Source organism: Euphorbia lathyris, chromosome 2 (genome assembly GCF_963576675.1).
Source record: "Euphorbia lathyris chromosome 2, ddEupLath1.1, whole genome shotgun sequence".
Classification (NCBI taxonomy): Eukaryota; Viridiplantae; Streptophyta; class Magnoliopsida; order Malpighiales; family Euphorbiaceae; genus Euphorbia; species Euphorbia lathyris.
Window position 1 is genome coordinate 52,608,193 of NC_088911.1, and position 15,895 is coordinate 52,624,087.

Sequence of the window (15,895 nt, forward strand, 5' to 3'; positions counted from 1 at the left end):
GAGCCAGGAGCGCGCTTAATTTTCATTTCTGCACCCTCTCAATAACTTGTCAGATATTACAGTTCAAGGATATCATGTTACACTCAAAATGACTTGAAAATTGTTCAAGGATATCATTTCTGCACCCTCTCAAGGACTTCTGCACTCAAAATTACAGTTCGAGGATATCATGTTACTCTTCTCATCACTACTTGCCATAGGCAAATGACAACGCACACAGAGAAAATATTTTGGAAAAGCAAATCACTCGTCAGATATTTTCACCTTTCCGTGTTATTTCATAACCATTATTGATAAATTCTTCAACAAGCTGAAAAAATGTGTTCCTAGCTTTAAATAAAAAAAAATGTACAGCATACATAATTTTCTTTGGGTACATGAGAGGGTGTGGAACACCTGGCTACAAAGTGTGCTACATTGTCTAGCAACTCTAATCCTTCCTTAACCAGTGTACTATACTCACATGCTTTCAGGTCTAAATGTAGTGTACATTGGTCTCCTTAGTATTATGTGCATATCCATTCAATTCCTGTCATGACTGCTGAATTTTTGCAGCAGATTGGAAGCCTGATTGAACTTTGCTTTCAAAATGGGTTTCTAGCCTGCATGGGAAAGAAATATAAATACGGAGTTCCAGATACAAGTTATCGAACACAAAACTGCTTGCCTGGTTGCACATTTATAATAAATGGTGTCAGGCGAGTTATATGTGCGTGCATTGGCAAACATCCTCTTGACATCTGCCACAAACATATCAAATGTCACATAATATTGCTCCGACTCTACCCTTTTCGACATTGTCTTCAAATCTGTAGCATAATGAAATACTCGTTAAAGTATAAAACACATTTTTCAATCTGAAATGATGAGATGAGCAGTTACGAAATCCCAATATAAATAAGATGGAAATCAGAAATTATAATTCTACAGAAGATTATGTATCAAAATTCAGGACAGACAAATCCTAGAAAAACCGTCAAACTACAGTGAACATCCTAAAATTACAAGTGTCCTGTAAAGACTAAGAAACCTTAGTCAATAAACTTCTCCTGTAAGATGATGTACTTGAACTTGTTTGCAGAAAATGTTTACTGAAAAACTTAGGAAAAAGAAACCTTCTGCCATACAGTTCATACTGAAATTAAGCATGCAGTAATTGTTTTTGTGAAATTTTCGAAAGATTTTCACAAACATGAAAGGGATAAGAGAATTTTTTCTCTTCTTCATTGACTAAAAGTTCAATTTCTAAAATATTGATGTTATAATGTCCACTGTAATTTGTAACAAACAAGTGCCCAAAAGACTTATCAGCTAACTTTTCACATACTTGTGATATGAACCAAAATCATAATAGCCTATGTTCATCGCAGGGTGTGATGAGATGAGTTGGCATATAACTAACTAATCCTAACACAGATTAGCAAAGAATCCCATCTCTATTGCTCAGGATGGTGTGTAGAATTGACATCCCCATGTTCAAGAGTATGTATGTATTATTCATCGTATAGCACATGTGGGTCATTTTCTGCTAAAACATAACATTTGAATACGATGTCTTACCCATGGGGTCTTTGATGATGTCATAATAATCGGGGACATCACGAGCATCAACTGGTTCCTTAAATGGCCAAGCATCAACATGATCATGCATTGACTGTTAAAATTGATTATATATATTTGGTAAGAATCCAACTAACATATGGACATAAAATATTTGCATGTAATCGTGGAGAAATTAATAAAATGGTAAGCCTAGGAACAAAGCACAGCACTAAACTATGAAAATAAATATTCTATCATAAAAATCTAGAAGAGGTAAATTACTCAGATGTCATTGAATTTTTAACAAATCCAAAGTTCATTACTACCAGCTATGTACAAAAGCATCATCAATCTGTTTTCTCAAGAACTTTGTCATTACTGGAATAATAAATACACTGGTATGTTTGTAACGCTAGCAACAATGACCAGTAAGCGACATGTACAAAGATGACACTGCAACATATTTATATTTAATCAGTGACTTAAATTCAACCAAACTTTCAGCAAATAACATACCCACCCATAAGTCAGAGAGAAATAACCAATAGCAGCAAAATGCTTGGCCAATTGGTTTGACTGGGCCACTAATATTACTGACGACCAAATATTTGATGTGACTAAGAGAAAGAGAAGTACTTAATTTGCTATTAACATCAAGTAATAAACAAAAGATATTATTCTTTAGGTGGTAAGACTTGATTATGATTGTGTAAACAGGAACATTAATTTCCCACAGTTCCAGTACAAATATAAGATTTTTTTAACAAAAAAAAAAAAAAAAAAAAAAAACTAATTGAGTTAAGATTTGTAGGAAGCTAATTAAAATACAGTCAACTGGCACAACATGCATGATAGTGAAACTATATTTCTGAAGTAAAAAGTTATGTTTCATGATGGAAAATTTGTTAAACCAACAATTCCTTTGCCACTGTATCACTAGAACACATTATGTTTTGCACTTGTACAGTCATCAAAGATTTGTATTGATCGCCAATGATTACTACAATGGAATTCTATAAAAAGGAGAAGGAAACTTATTTTTGTAAGACTTGCCTTTAAAAGTGAGCGCATGAATGCAGTCCAATGCTTTTGATTTGTAGTACTATCTGTAGAAGTATTAAATGCATTGAACCGTGAGTGGCCCCATTGATCAGGTGTCCACCCAGCCTCCCCTATTTAACATCCAAACCAAACTTCCAATCAGCCTATCAAACCTTCCAATTATATAATACCTAATCTACCAATGAACCATCAGCACAAAACCAATAATAAAAAAAAAAACATGAAACTCCACATGAAATGTTTATGAACTTACTCAAACCAGGAATATCCTCGACTTTTACAGTCTTTTTAGGAACGCCAGCATCTTTCTGAATTAAAATGAGTTCATAATCAGAATTAAACATATGGTATGTATTACTAAGTGCAGGAATTTCATGCAATCTGGAATAATACAAAGACAAATACAAAATGTTAACTGATTAAGATATAGGAGCTTATAGAATTTCTGATGGTGTATACCTTCTGAAAGTCAATGCCGGCATAAACAATGTGACAGTTAGATAGCTCTCTTATCTTTTCATCAATTGCCTATTATTGCCAAAATAACAAGAAAAATTATAATTAGAGTAAAGATTAGAAAAACAAAATTAAACAGAAATTTCTAAGATATAAGGAATATCAAAAGCTATGCTTTGCAACAAGACTTTTAATAGAAAGGCATAACATAAACTAAACCAAGAAGCTAAACAAGAAATTAATAGGAAACGATGTAAGGCATTTTCAAAAATGGCCTTTTCAGGCTAGCACACTGACACAGAAGGCCCTTCTGGACTAATCGACTTTCAATGAATATAGAAAAAGGGCGTGCAATAATTTAGTTTTAAACTAAAAACTTGAATAGAAGCTATTTGGTTTCCTTTCAGTTTAGAATTTACAAAAGAAAAAGGTAATTCCTTTTGTTTCGTGGCTAGCATATATATATATATATATATATATATACACGCGCGCGCACACAGACATATATTAACTTCAGTTAATAACTTAAACAAGTTACTGAATATTAAAAAAATTTATATTCAAAATTAACATTTTCTCACATCATTTTTTTATATTTTAAAACACCATGATAAAGAAAACTAAGACAAAACTAAAAAACTCAAATATTTCATGCGGAAGGTCCAAAAAGATTTAAAAAAAAAAAAAGCAAACTGAACCGAATAATTCGGTTCAGTCATTCTTATAGTTCGGTTTCATTTTTTAGGCAATTCAGTTTGCTTTTTGGATCAAAGTGACCAGTAGAAAATGAAAGGTATTTCTGATCTGATGTTTCTTTTTTTTTAATAAAGATCTGATCTTTCATTTTCAGATCACAACTTTTTGGGAGTTGTATGTATCTGATCAGAATGCTAAATTTGGGGATGTTTTGATAAAATGGCATTTCACTTCCATATAACATCCCCACAAGCAAAAACTCAACAAGGCAATCATTTGGAGAAACAAAAATATATTACTTAAATTGAGTCTTTTTAATTTTATCATGATTCACTATTTCTATACCAATGAGATACTATAATCAAATAGCGTAACAAGACGATACCTGTCTTTGACGACGAACCATAGTTGACAAATCAGTGTATGGAAGTTTTGGATCCATTTTGCATTCCATGAGGATACCTCCATCATAGTCTTTAATATACCTAGAATTGAGACATGATAAGACCCTAATTAACTAAACATACACACAGAATGATAAGACCGCTAAAGGGAAAAGTCATAAAAATGAAATGGACCATCAGCTCACAGTCCCTATAATAAACACTCCTGGACCATTCAGTTTCAACAGAAGTCATTGAACAACCATATGACTGTAGTAAGAGTAAGAAGTAGTAACTCATGTCTTATTCCCCAACCCCAAAAGAAACATCTTTTTCATAACCCCACGACACCCAATCATATTAGAAAAAAGAGGGACAGATAAAAGCACTTGAACTGTCAAATTTAAAGTTAGAATTTGTGAATTAACAATACCCGTGCCATCGATCCTTCTCCAAGTAAATCTCTTTAGTAAAACCCTACAGATCAATAAAGAAAACAAAATGAATTATGACATGTAAAAATAAATTCATGAAAATGATAAATCGAAGTTATAAAGTATCATGAGAGAAGCAGGTAAAAAGAAATTCCTGCATGAGACTAGAACTCAACTATCTAAAACACACACGTTTTAAAGATTAATATGATGGGTAAATCATATATGCGGTATACACTATACAGGTTTTGCTCCATTTCACAATTTGGTGTACAACCATTATTTTTTCACACAAATATATCCTAACTTAGTACTGACTTCCCACTATGGTGTATAGGACTGAAAAATGACTGGTCAATCCTGGTCAACCTGCCATGTCACCGTTTTTCACCTCCTCCAAAATAAAAAACACTCCATTTTTTCCGTTCTCTCTCTATCCTCTAATTGATGAACAAACCCATATAAAATTAAATTGAATCCAAAAATCGAATCTATGAAATCAAAGGCCAACAGGTTAACATGGAGTCGCAGAAGAGAGAAAGAGGGAAGGAGAAGGAAAGGGAAATAAAAAGGGTATAGAAGTAATTTTAATTTGGTGGGTCCCACATTTCATTTTTTAGGAGTTGAAAAAGTGTGACGTGGCAAGTTTAACAGGTTTGACCGGTCACTTTTCGGGTCTGTTCACTTTAGCGAAAGGTCAACACTAAGTTGGGGTACATTTGTGTGCAAAAATGAAAGTTGTACACCAAATGTGAAACAAAGTAAAATTTGTACTTAATTTACCCAACAAAAGTGCACACTTTGAACACATAGAGCCATTCACAAAGTCAATCAAATGATAGTAACTCTACATATCTACTAAAGGAAAAATTGTCAGTAAGAGTCTCATATTCTTGCATCTCAATCATGCATGAACTTTGGAACTAAAGTTCTATCTAAGTGATCATACTAAATCTTTTATCAGTTTGTAAACAAAGTTTCATAAAAACAGAATCAAAAGCATATACCATTTATTGAAGGGGGAATTTAGACATATCTTATAAACTAGCAAGGGCATGCCATCGTTTCATGCTAAAACAATCCATATTCTTGAAGAGAATCAAATTGACCTGTTTAATGAAATAACCAACAGCATTGTTGTCAGCATATGTTAGGAAATGTGTTAGCCCATCAACATCACGTGCATGCTGCTTCAAATGATTCATCAATCTTGTGCCATAACCTTTCACTTGTTCATCTGCTGTGATTGCACAAAAAGCTATCTCCCCAAATCTTTGGCTGTGGTTTCAAGGAAAAAGAGTTTGAATTAAAGAAGCACATGAGCTCTCAATATACAAATATAATCATAACAGAATACTTTATAGTCTTAACTACATGGTTATGAGATAAAATCTAAATTCAAGCACAAGCAGTGAACCTTAGCAACAGTTTGCTGTCCAAACGAAGTTCCATATTGTTTTCAATTATATCAAAGATAAGAGAATATATTTTAGGTACAGACAAAATGATAAGAGACTATGTCCCTGCTTGTTTGCCGGAAAATATTATACAAGAAAATATTTTCGGTGTTTGTTTGCTTAAGAAAATAAGTCTAACAGAAAATATTAGGCTAATCAACAGAAAAATATAGGAAGAAAGTGAGGAAAATGTTTTACCCCCTTTTCCCGTTTTTCAGTGTTGTAGTTATACAACGGAAAATATTTTATTTTCCAACAAAACAATTTGACTTGTCCACTATTTTAAAAAACACAATATTTTCCAGAAAACAAACGGGGCCTATATGACCCCGTTACTTTCTTCCAAGAAAGAAAACTAGATAAGAAAGCATATGGGTTCACCACTCCTATTTATACAACACAACAACAACAACAAAGCCTTAGTCCCGAAATGATTCGGGGTCGGCTAACATGAACCATCATATAAAACCGTGAAAATCAAGTCGTGTCAGCGACACAGATTCGCTCCCTCCACTCCGTCCTATCCACTACCATATTTTCCTCAATTCCCAATAAACTCATATCACTCTCGATCACCCTCCTCCAAGTTTGCTTAGGTCTTCCCCTACCCCTCACCACTACATCCCTTTGCCACTCTTCGGTTCTCCTAACCGGCGCATCAAGCGCTCTACGTCTCACATGGCCAAACCACCTTAGTCGGTTTTCTCTCATTTTATTCTCAATAGATGTGACCCCTACTTTTGTCCTAATTATTTCATTACGCACCCGGTCCTTTCTCGTGTGACCACACATCCATCTCAACATACGCATCTCCGCCACCGACAGCTTATGGATGTGGCAGTGTTTCACTGCCCAACACTCCGTACCATATAACAATGCTGGTCTAATTGCCGTCCGGTAGAATTTTCCCTTCAATCTATTAGGCATGCCGGGATCACAAAGGAAACCCGTAGCACTCTTCCACTTCGACCAACCAGCTTTAATCCTATGGGCAACATCTCCATCTACTTCTCCATCCGTTTGGATAATAGATCCTAAATACCGGAAGCAATCCGAGGCCTGAACAACTCTCCCATCTAGGGTGATTGTCCCTGCCTCCCTACTCCTACGGCCGCTAAACTTACACTCCAAATATTCTGTCTTACTTCGACTCAACTTAAAGCCTCTAGATTCTAGAGTTTGCCTCCATAGTTCCAACTTCATCTCCACTCCTTCTTTCGTCTCATCAACCAACACAATATCATCTGCAAACAGCATGCACCATGGTATACCATCTTGAAGTGAACTTGTTAGTTCACCACTCCTATTTATATGGAGAAAAAATGCAGACACTTCAACATAGCGCAAAATTATAAATGATCTGCATAGAAACAAAACCTGGCATATGGACGATATGTGATGCCACCAACAACGTGATTACGTCTGATAACCATAACAGATTTATGACTTCTGCAAATCATATTACAGGAAAACAAATGCTTCAGATGCATAGAAAATAAAGTTATAATTACAAGATCCGAAAGATAGATGACCTCAATGCATCATGAAAGAAGCTCCTATAAGAGAAGATGACAAAGTTTCAAACTATTAATATTTACCCAAAATTTTGAAATGAATAGAGTTAAATTGAAGTAATAATGTAAAAAGCAACATAACCTGTGTGCTTAAATATAAAAAAAAAAGGGCGGCCCGGTCGCATTACGCGTCCCCGCTGAGCGAGGGTCCGGGGAGGGGTCCCACCACAAGGGTGTATTGGGGGCAAGCCTTCCCTTGCCAATTTAATTGGCAAGAGGCCGCTCCTAAGACTCGAACCCGTGACCTCAGGTCACACGGCAACAACGTTTTACCGTTGCGCCAAGGCTCGCCCTCCTGTGTGCTTAAATATAAAAAGCAAAATTTTCTCCAAAGGGACACATGAGTGCCATCCTCCCACAATAACAATTATGCAATGATACAGGTGAACTACTTGTGCGCTTTTTATGTAGTTTTGATAGCAATGTACACAGATAGTGGAGTGCAATTACACATTTGCTAATCGTTCTTCAACATAACCTGCATTGATACTTATTATCGCCAAAGGCAGGTCATATTCTTTTGGCAGAAAAAGAGCAGATTTTTAATCTACTTGTGAGAAGAAAATGGAAAAAAATTCCCTTCTACAATTTTTTTTTTTTTAAATTACCTATCCATCACAAGTCGGACAATATACTCTTTTGGCATGTTGGGCAACTGTCTGGCAAATATGTTCTTCAGTCCTATCAACCTGACCAACATAAGATAAGGAACATTAAAATCATACCCCTTTCACTCAAACCTAAATACAATATCATCACACAAGACATAAACAATAGAAAAGCACACAAATGCCATGCAGTTGAAGCAAAAGAGAACTAGATACCAGACCATATGCTCATCAATGCCGTCATTGGAAAGGCATACGAACTTCAACCTTCCTGCTTCCTCCTGACAAATATGAAATCTTTCTAAGTGAAAAAAAAACTGAGATCAAGGCCCTAGCATATGGCAATCCTTAGAGCCATAAAAAATTTGAATTGAATTTAACATTTTTCATATTTTTTTTTTTTTTTGATGAACTCATATTATATTTTTACAATGCGTTTGAATCATGTTTTTTTGCTTTAAGTTATTGAACATAATTCAATTACCTAAATGAGTCGATCATACCACAATTTTTTATTTCTTTGAAATCAATACGAAAAGTTACCAGCCAAGGATGAACTTAGAGAGTGAAAAAAGAAAAAAAAATCATAACCCACAAACAGACCTCTCTCTTCAAACTTTCTTCTCTAGCGCTATAAGCTCCGCTAGTTTGCAAATTCTCAGTAAATATCTTCACAGCGTCGTCCTTCGTTAGAATACCTGGTACGGAGCTACCCAGCGTGGTGGAACCTACAACACCAGTCATAGTGGATCCACCATCCTTCGCGCAATCCAACTTCTCAATTTTCACCGTAGAATTTTCCGTCTTCAATTTCGTGTTGCGAGCCGATCCGCCGCCTCCACCAGAGCCAGCACCAGTGGCTGAAGCTCCCGCATTAGTCTCGAGACGAGCAGCAGTAAAAGTGCGCATAGATGAATCATTGTCGTACTCGTCCTCGTCATCATCAACGACGGCATCAGAATCGTCAGCGTCGGAGTCTGAGTCTGCACCGCGCGCCGAGATGCTCTCCAGGTCGTCATTGGAAGTCAGTGCGCCATCCCGGGTGTCAGCGGAGAAAGAGGACGGAGGGAATGGAGGCGCGTGGTCTTCAGACGCCGCTGAAGCTGCAGCTGCCAGCTTGCGCTTATGGATAGATGAAGTGGCGGAGGCGGAAGCAGAGTGGGAGGGGGACGGAGACTGAGAACTCCGAGAGCGATTAGGAACTGTCATATGAGAGTGCGAGTGAGTATCCATGAAGAGGAATTGGGTAAACTCGGCCAAGAAATGGAAAATTTGGCGAGCTAGGGTTTTGCAGAGGTGGTAGAGATAGTGTCAGTAACTGATATCGTTATGACAGTTGGGCGACATAGTCATTTTTCAGCTTTGAAACAATGCCTTTTGGATTGTAAATAGTGCTTATATACAAGGAGCTTTGACAGAGCGGACTTTGATTGAATTTGACCGGGTTATGATGTAACCGAACTTTGACCGAGTTTTAACGAATATTGAGCTTTGACTAAATTTGACCAAGTTTTGACTGAATCAAATTTTTATCAAGTTTTAATGAGATTCGTCGCACATGTATAGAATAAATAAGAAACGAGACGCAATAAAAATCTTATAATATATTGCACACAAAGTTAAAATATTTAAAAAAAAAACATGTTACGAAACAATTTCCACTACCAGTTAAAGGGCAAAGAACAACTTTTAATCATAAAAAATCATTTTTTAATCAAATATGTAAATATGTAGATTAAATTATGAAATAAATCACTTTTCACAGAGGGAGAGAGTTGTTCCTGTTGTTTGAGACAAAAAGCTATAACGAGTAGTTCATCAACACCATATACAGAGAGATAATAACTTGAATACCTCCGTATACTAACACACCAATCTCGAACGCTCGAACAATGAAGAACAATCCGAGAGAGAAAAGGGGGGCGGTGGCGTGGCTCAATGTAGGATAGAAAGTGTGTGTTTTCTTTTAGATTAGGAATTAATTATTAAAGTTTCAAATTTTAACTATCTATCTATTTATATTTTTATAATGTATATATAGGGACAATTAGACTTGGATATGGACCGATGAGCCCGCCCAGCCCGCCTAGACCCATTTAACTGGGCCTGGACAAAAAAAAATGCATTTAGGTCCGGTCCGGTCCAGGCCCGTATAAACCCGTCAAAAACTGAATGGATTTGGGCTTTACATATTTTACATCGGGCCGGGCCGGCCGGACCCGATATAATATATATACTGTTTTATAAATTTATATTATATTATATAATTATATAAATATTAATTATAATTTATAATATAATTTTATAAACAAAAAATATTTTTGTGCTTAACCTAATCTCCTCCTCTCCTCTCCATAAAAAAACGCCGCACATCACACAAAACATAGAGAGAATAGCCTCCTTCAGGAACTCAGGGATTTTCATGCCGCAGTCTTCAAGAACCGTCCTTCAAGGCCGCCATAGGGAGCCCTCCTTCACGCCGCAGGTTTGTTTTTGCCTATCTATTACTCGTTTTCGTTTTTTATTGCTGTTTGATTTTGATCCTGTTTCTTTTTTAATAGTGTCCATTTTGATACCCATTTTGATTTTGATTTCGTTTTCTAGTAGCTCTTTGATTTCGATTTTGATTTTGATTTTTGAACCGTTGTTGATTTTTTATACCTATTTTTCTTCCTCCTTATAACTGATAGTTTTAGTTTTGTGATCTTTCTTGGTGTGACATTTTAAATCTAATTATATATATTTTTTTAAATATGTAGATGGGCTTGGGCGGACGGGCTTGGGATTTATATTTCAGCCCGAACCCGAGCCCGATTAAATTCCTACGGGCTGGGCTAGGCTTGGGCTCATCAGGCTTTGTCAAAAGCCCGACAGACCCGGTCCGAGCCCGGTCCATGCCCAGGTCTAGGGACAATATAAGTCTGTTTGGTTCAGTTGTTAGCTAATAGTTGTTGCGGTTGTTGTTAGTTGTTTGCAGTTGCAGTAAGCTGTTAGCTGTTTAATTACTAGTGTTTGGTAATATTATATTGAACTATTACTGTTCGGATTTAAAATGTCTAAAATGGACATGTTTTAAATTAATCAACGATGAAATTATAAAAGGTAAAATGTGAAAAAATGCCCATAACGTATACAATTAGGAGTAGTTTTACTCTTAACGTCTAAAATGATGCAACTTTACCCATAACGCTGGCAGCTAAGAGTAATTTTTACCCTAACATTGGTAAATTGGGTCGATTTAAGATATTATTAGAAAACATAGATATTTTATTTCTTATTCTACACCAATTACACATATCAGTAGTTCTAAAAAGATATTTCATATTTTTTTGTGATTTAATAATAAAATTGAAAATTAATATTTATCAATCCGACGAAATATTTGAATTTTTTGTCCAACTCGTACAAAAGACGATATATTTTTTTTCTTAAAAGAAAATTTCACGTCTAATCATATGTTTGTGTTCTATTACTAACGATGATAAAATGGTGCACAAATGACAATATTCATGACCAAAAAGAAAGTTTGATAAATTATTTCTCAAATTAATCCAATTTGTCAATATTAGGGTAAAGTTGCTTTTGGCTACAAACATTAGGGGTATAATTGCACTATTTTAGACATTAAGGATAAAATTGCTCCTAGCTATAAATGTTAGGGGTATTTTTGCACCTTATCCTATTATAAAATAAAAAATGTGTTGCACAAATTAATAAAAATAATCTATATAAAAAATAAAAAAATTATTGAACGCAACAAAACCTTGTTCTTCCGGTAATTATGTTGTAGAAATATAAATAATGTTAAAGATTAAACATATTTTGTGGAAATAAGAAGGATAATTTTGTCAATAACAAATAACTACAAACAGTTGTTTATGAAAAGCTCTAAATATGAGCTTTTCGTGAAACGCTCCAGAACGCTGCAGTTTATAGAGAAAATGATAAATGCTGCGGTTATATAAACCTAACCAAACGCTATATTTCCAGCGGTTTAGAGTGAAACGCTAAACGCTCATCCGAAAAGTTGAAACAAACACCCTATATGTAAAAATACCCCTAACGTTTACACATATGAGCAATTTTACCTCTAACGTTTAAAATGATGCAATTTTACCCTTAACATTGACAGTCAAGAGTAATTTTACCCCTATTGTGGTCAATTGGATCAATTTGAAAAATAATTCATCACATGTGAGTTATTTTATCACACATTAGTAACAGATCATAAGCATGTGATTAGACGTGGAAAAAATTTACAAAAAAATTAAAAAATATACAGTCTATTGTACGAGTTGGATAAGAGATGGTGATAGGAATAAAATATTTCACTGACGGGGTGTTTGTTAGAGGGGATAAAGACACGGGGATAAGGATAAAAATATGAAATGAGTTATCTCATGTTTGTTTTAGAGATAGGTTAGGGAGATAAGAGATAGATATGAGTCTTATACCTCAAATCCTATACCCAGGAGGGGATGGTAATAAGGAGGTGGGATAAGCTCCTGCATTTTAATAGGATGAAAAAGTTCATCTTATCCCTCAAATTAATATTATGTAGTTTAAATAAGGTTAAAATAGTAAAATGTGTTATTCTATCTCTATCTATATCCCACATACCAAACATTGAATAATAATTCTCAACTATCATATTTTTATTCTTATCTCAATCATTTATCCCTATCCCAACTTTTATCCTTATTCCTATCCCAATAGAATACCGAACGCCACGTGAATTTATAAATATTAATCTTCAATTCTATTATTAAATCACAAAAAATATACATCTTTTTTTAAAACGACCTGATATGCAATTGGTGCAGAATAAAGAACAAAATTGTTGAAATTGACCCAACTTGCCAACATTGTTGCTCTTGGTTGCCAACATTAGGGGTAAAATTGCACTATTTCAGACGTTAGGGGTAAAATTGCACTATTTTAGACGTTAGGGTAAAATTGCTCCTAACTGTAAATGTTAGGAATATTTTTGTACTTTATCCTTGTATATATATATAGTAAAATATAGAAAAAATACAAAAATAAACCTTGTGTTTCAAACATAAACTATATGGTTTAAAAGTTGACAAATTGGTAAGGTTGATTCTGTTAGCAAACATCATCCAAACTGACTAACGTTGTAAAAAAAAGTCAAATAGCAGTCAAAATTAAATGAAAATGAGTTAATTTTATTTTTATATGTATTTATTTTATAAATTAACTCAATTATCTAATAATAAAAAATCAAAACAAGAATCACAAATCAAACTCACCATCTTCAAGGTTTTTCCATTTTTATTCTTAAATCATTTAACTAGCTTTCTCCATCCCGGTCTAGGGTTCCTCATATACGAAATAATTGCAGAGGTAGTTCATCGTAGAATTTACAACAAAAATCGATGTATTAAGCTATAAAGAAAGCATAGTATTGTAACGATGTCAGTCGGTAAAGCATTATTGATTAACGAAGAAGTAACCAACACACAAGGCCGTCTTAAACTTTTTGGGGCCCCTGTGCTAAATTTGTATCAAACCCTTAATATTTAATAGAATTTTGTATGAAGAAAATATAAAAAGAAAATTTGGGGCCCCTGTGCTAATTTTTTTATCAAACCCATAATATTTAATAGAATTTTGTATTAAGAAAATTTAAAAAGAAATGAATGAATGGTAAGGTTGTGAATTTTGGATAGTTGAATATCTAAATCATATATATATTCAACAGAGTGAAAGAATATAAATAGATCTTATTACATTATATTATTATTTTTTTCAATTTAAGCTAATATCTCTATTTGACTAAGCACATCTTAAATTTTGGGGCCTTTATAATTTTGAGGCCATGTGCGTTATGGCTCCTTGCACACCCTTATCTACCTCCATGCCAACACAATACTGTTGGTCCCTAGTAATTAGTTCCAAGGGGGATAGGAACTAATGTAACTTTTTCGCTTTTAATTATGCTGACTTAATGTTATTTTAAGAGTTTGTTAACTCAGCGTGTTGGTCAGCACGACCGATTGATTAGTCAGACAGTTTTAGTACTATGCTGACTAAGACTGCTTGACTTGAGAGTTGGGAATTGACGCTTGGGAGGTCAGCTTCCAACTCAGCACTCAGATTTACTCAGTTTCAGTTTTAACAATTTATAAGCTGAGTAAATATCACAAGCAACACATGCACACACACACACACACACACATATATATATGTGTGTATATATATATATATATATATATATATATATATATATATATATTGAGAGAAAGAGTTTAGAAGTTACTCAGCACGACTTATCCTGGTTCGGCCTCTCTGCCTACGTCCAGTCCCCAGTTCCTCTTGGGATTTTCAATCCAATACTGAGCTCTTTCAAGGTAGAGCACAAACCCTTTACAAGGCAGTGAGTATGCAAGAGTACGTCCTCTATTCGTCTACTCAGCTCCTACTAAGTACTACAACCCAGCACTTAGATTTTTCTACCACTGAATGCTTACAACCAAGCACTCAGCATACACTCTCAATATTACAATTGATAAACTTGTTCTTTTTCAACAGAAGAACACTTTAGATGATTACACAACAATCAATCTAGCATTTACACAAGGAATAGAAGATTTGGTGTAAGATCTTTTTGTATTTGAGTGCTTTGAAGATTTTCTCTCTTGTATTTTTCTTTTGATGCTTCGGCAATGATCCAAGGTTCTTGATTGTCCTTTTATAGATGGAAATCTGCAGATGGATCATTTGAATTGTTTTAGCCGTTAACACCAAAACGGCTCTTTTAGGGAACATCTTCTGGTCAGCTTCAGACTGTTCCGCCATTCCCTTCCTCTGTTTTCTTCAGGCGTCAGGTTTTGTCTTCTTGCATCAGACTTGTCTTTTTGTGCCAGTTGTCTTTTACCAATAATCCATTGACCCATGTTTCTTGGAATTAGTCTTCTGTGTATTTTCGAGGCTTCAATTATTGGTGCAGAAGATTGGCAGACTTTGTCCTTTAGTGAATGGATCCTTCATGTTGTCCTGACTGTCACTCAACTTCATTCGTTATCTTCGAATGTTCAACTTTCATGCTGAGTTCCTTCTTAGTCAGCTCCGTTCTATTTATACAATTCTGAAGGAGTCTTCTAATTTAGTCAGCTTCGTTCTGGAAACTTTGAAGGAAGCTTCTGATGCTGAGTTCTACTCCACTCAGCTTCTATTCTTTCATGCTGAGTTTCGTTTTACTCAGGTTGGCTTATGCTGACTTTTGTCCTATCTAACTTTATATATATATTTGCACTCAATATTGAACAAACACATTAGTACAATTAAATCAAAGCATTTAAATTTAATTGCCTCTTAATCATGGATGATTTTGTCAAATCAAAATCTTGTGGAAAGGTGTTTCAACAAACTCCCCCATTTTGATGTTGGCAAAATACATAATTATGGAACTCAGTTATAAGTTACCCCATGATTGATTTATTTTTGAAATTACTCCCCCGTGAGGGTTGCACATACTGTCTTTAACTTAATTCTAAACCTTCCAAGATTTAATTGAATTAACCTTAAGACATTTGTGTATACTGACTTAGTTTAATGTTAGATTTTTCAAGATCTGAGCTAATTAGATTTAAGTCAGCTTTCAAAAATATTAGAAGTATGTTGTTACTCAGTTTATTACCTAAGTATTTTAGTGTTAATGTA

At 34.7% G+C, this 15,895-nt stretch overlaps 1 protein-coding gene across 1 annotated transcript; it reads right to left on the reverse strand.

Moving 5' to 3' along the window:
- Positions 1-255: 255 nt before the first annotated feature.
- LOC136218208 (histone acetyltransferase GCN5) lies at positions 256-9,582 on the reverse strand. Its single transcript, XM_066004972.1, has 13 exons — positions 8,816-9,582; positions 8,429-8,493; positions 8,213-8,293; positions 7,408-7,479; positions 5,683-5,851; positions 4,573-4,616; positions 4,142-4,241; positions 3,064-3,132; positions 2,858-2,912; positions 2,596-2,714; positions 1,561-1,654; positions 668-809; positions 256-602 (listed from the first exon to the last, which is right to left on the reverse strand). The coding sequence occupies exons 1-13, from the start codon at positions 9,443-9,445 to the stop codon at positions 533-535; spliced, it is 1,710 nt and encodes a 569-aa protein (XP_065861044.1). The 5' UTR covers positions 9,446-9,582; the 3' UTR covers positions 256-532.
- Positions 9,583-15,895: the final 6,313 nt, after the last annotated feature.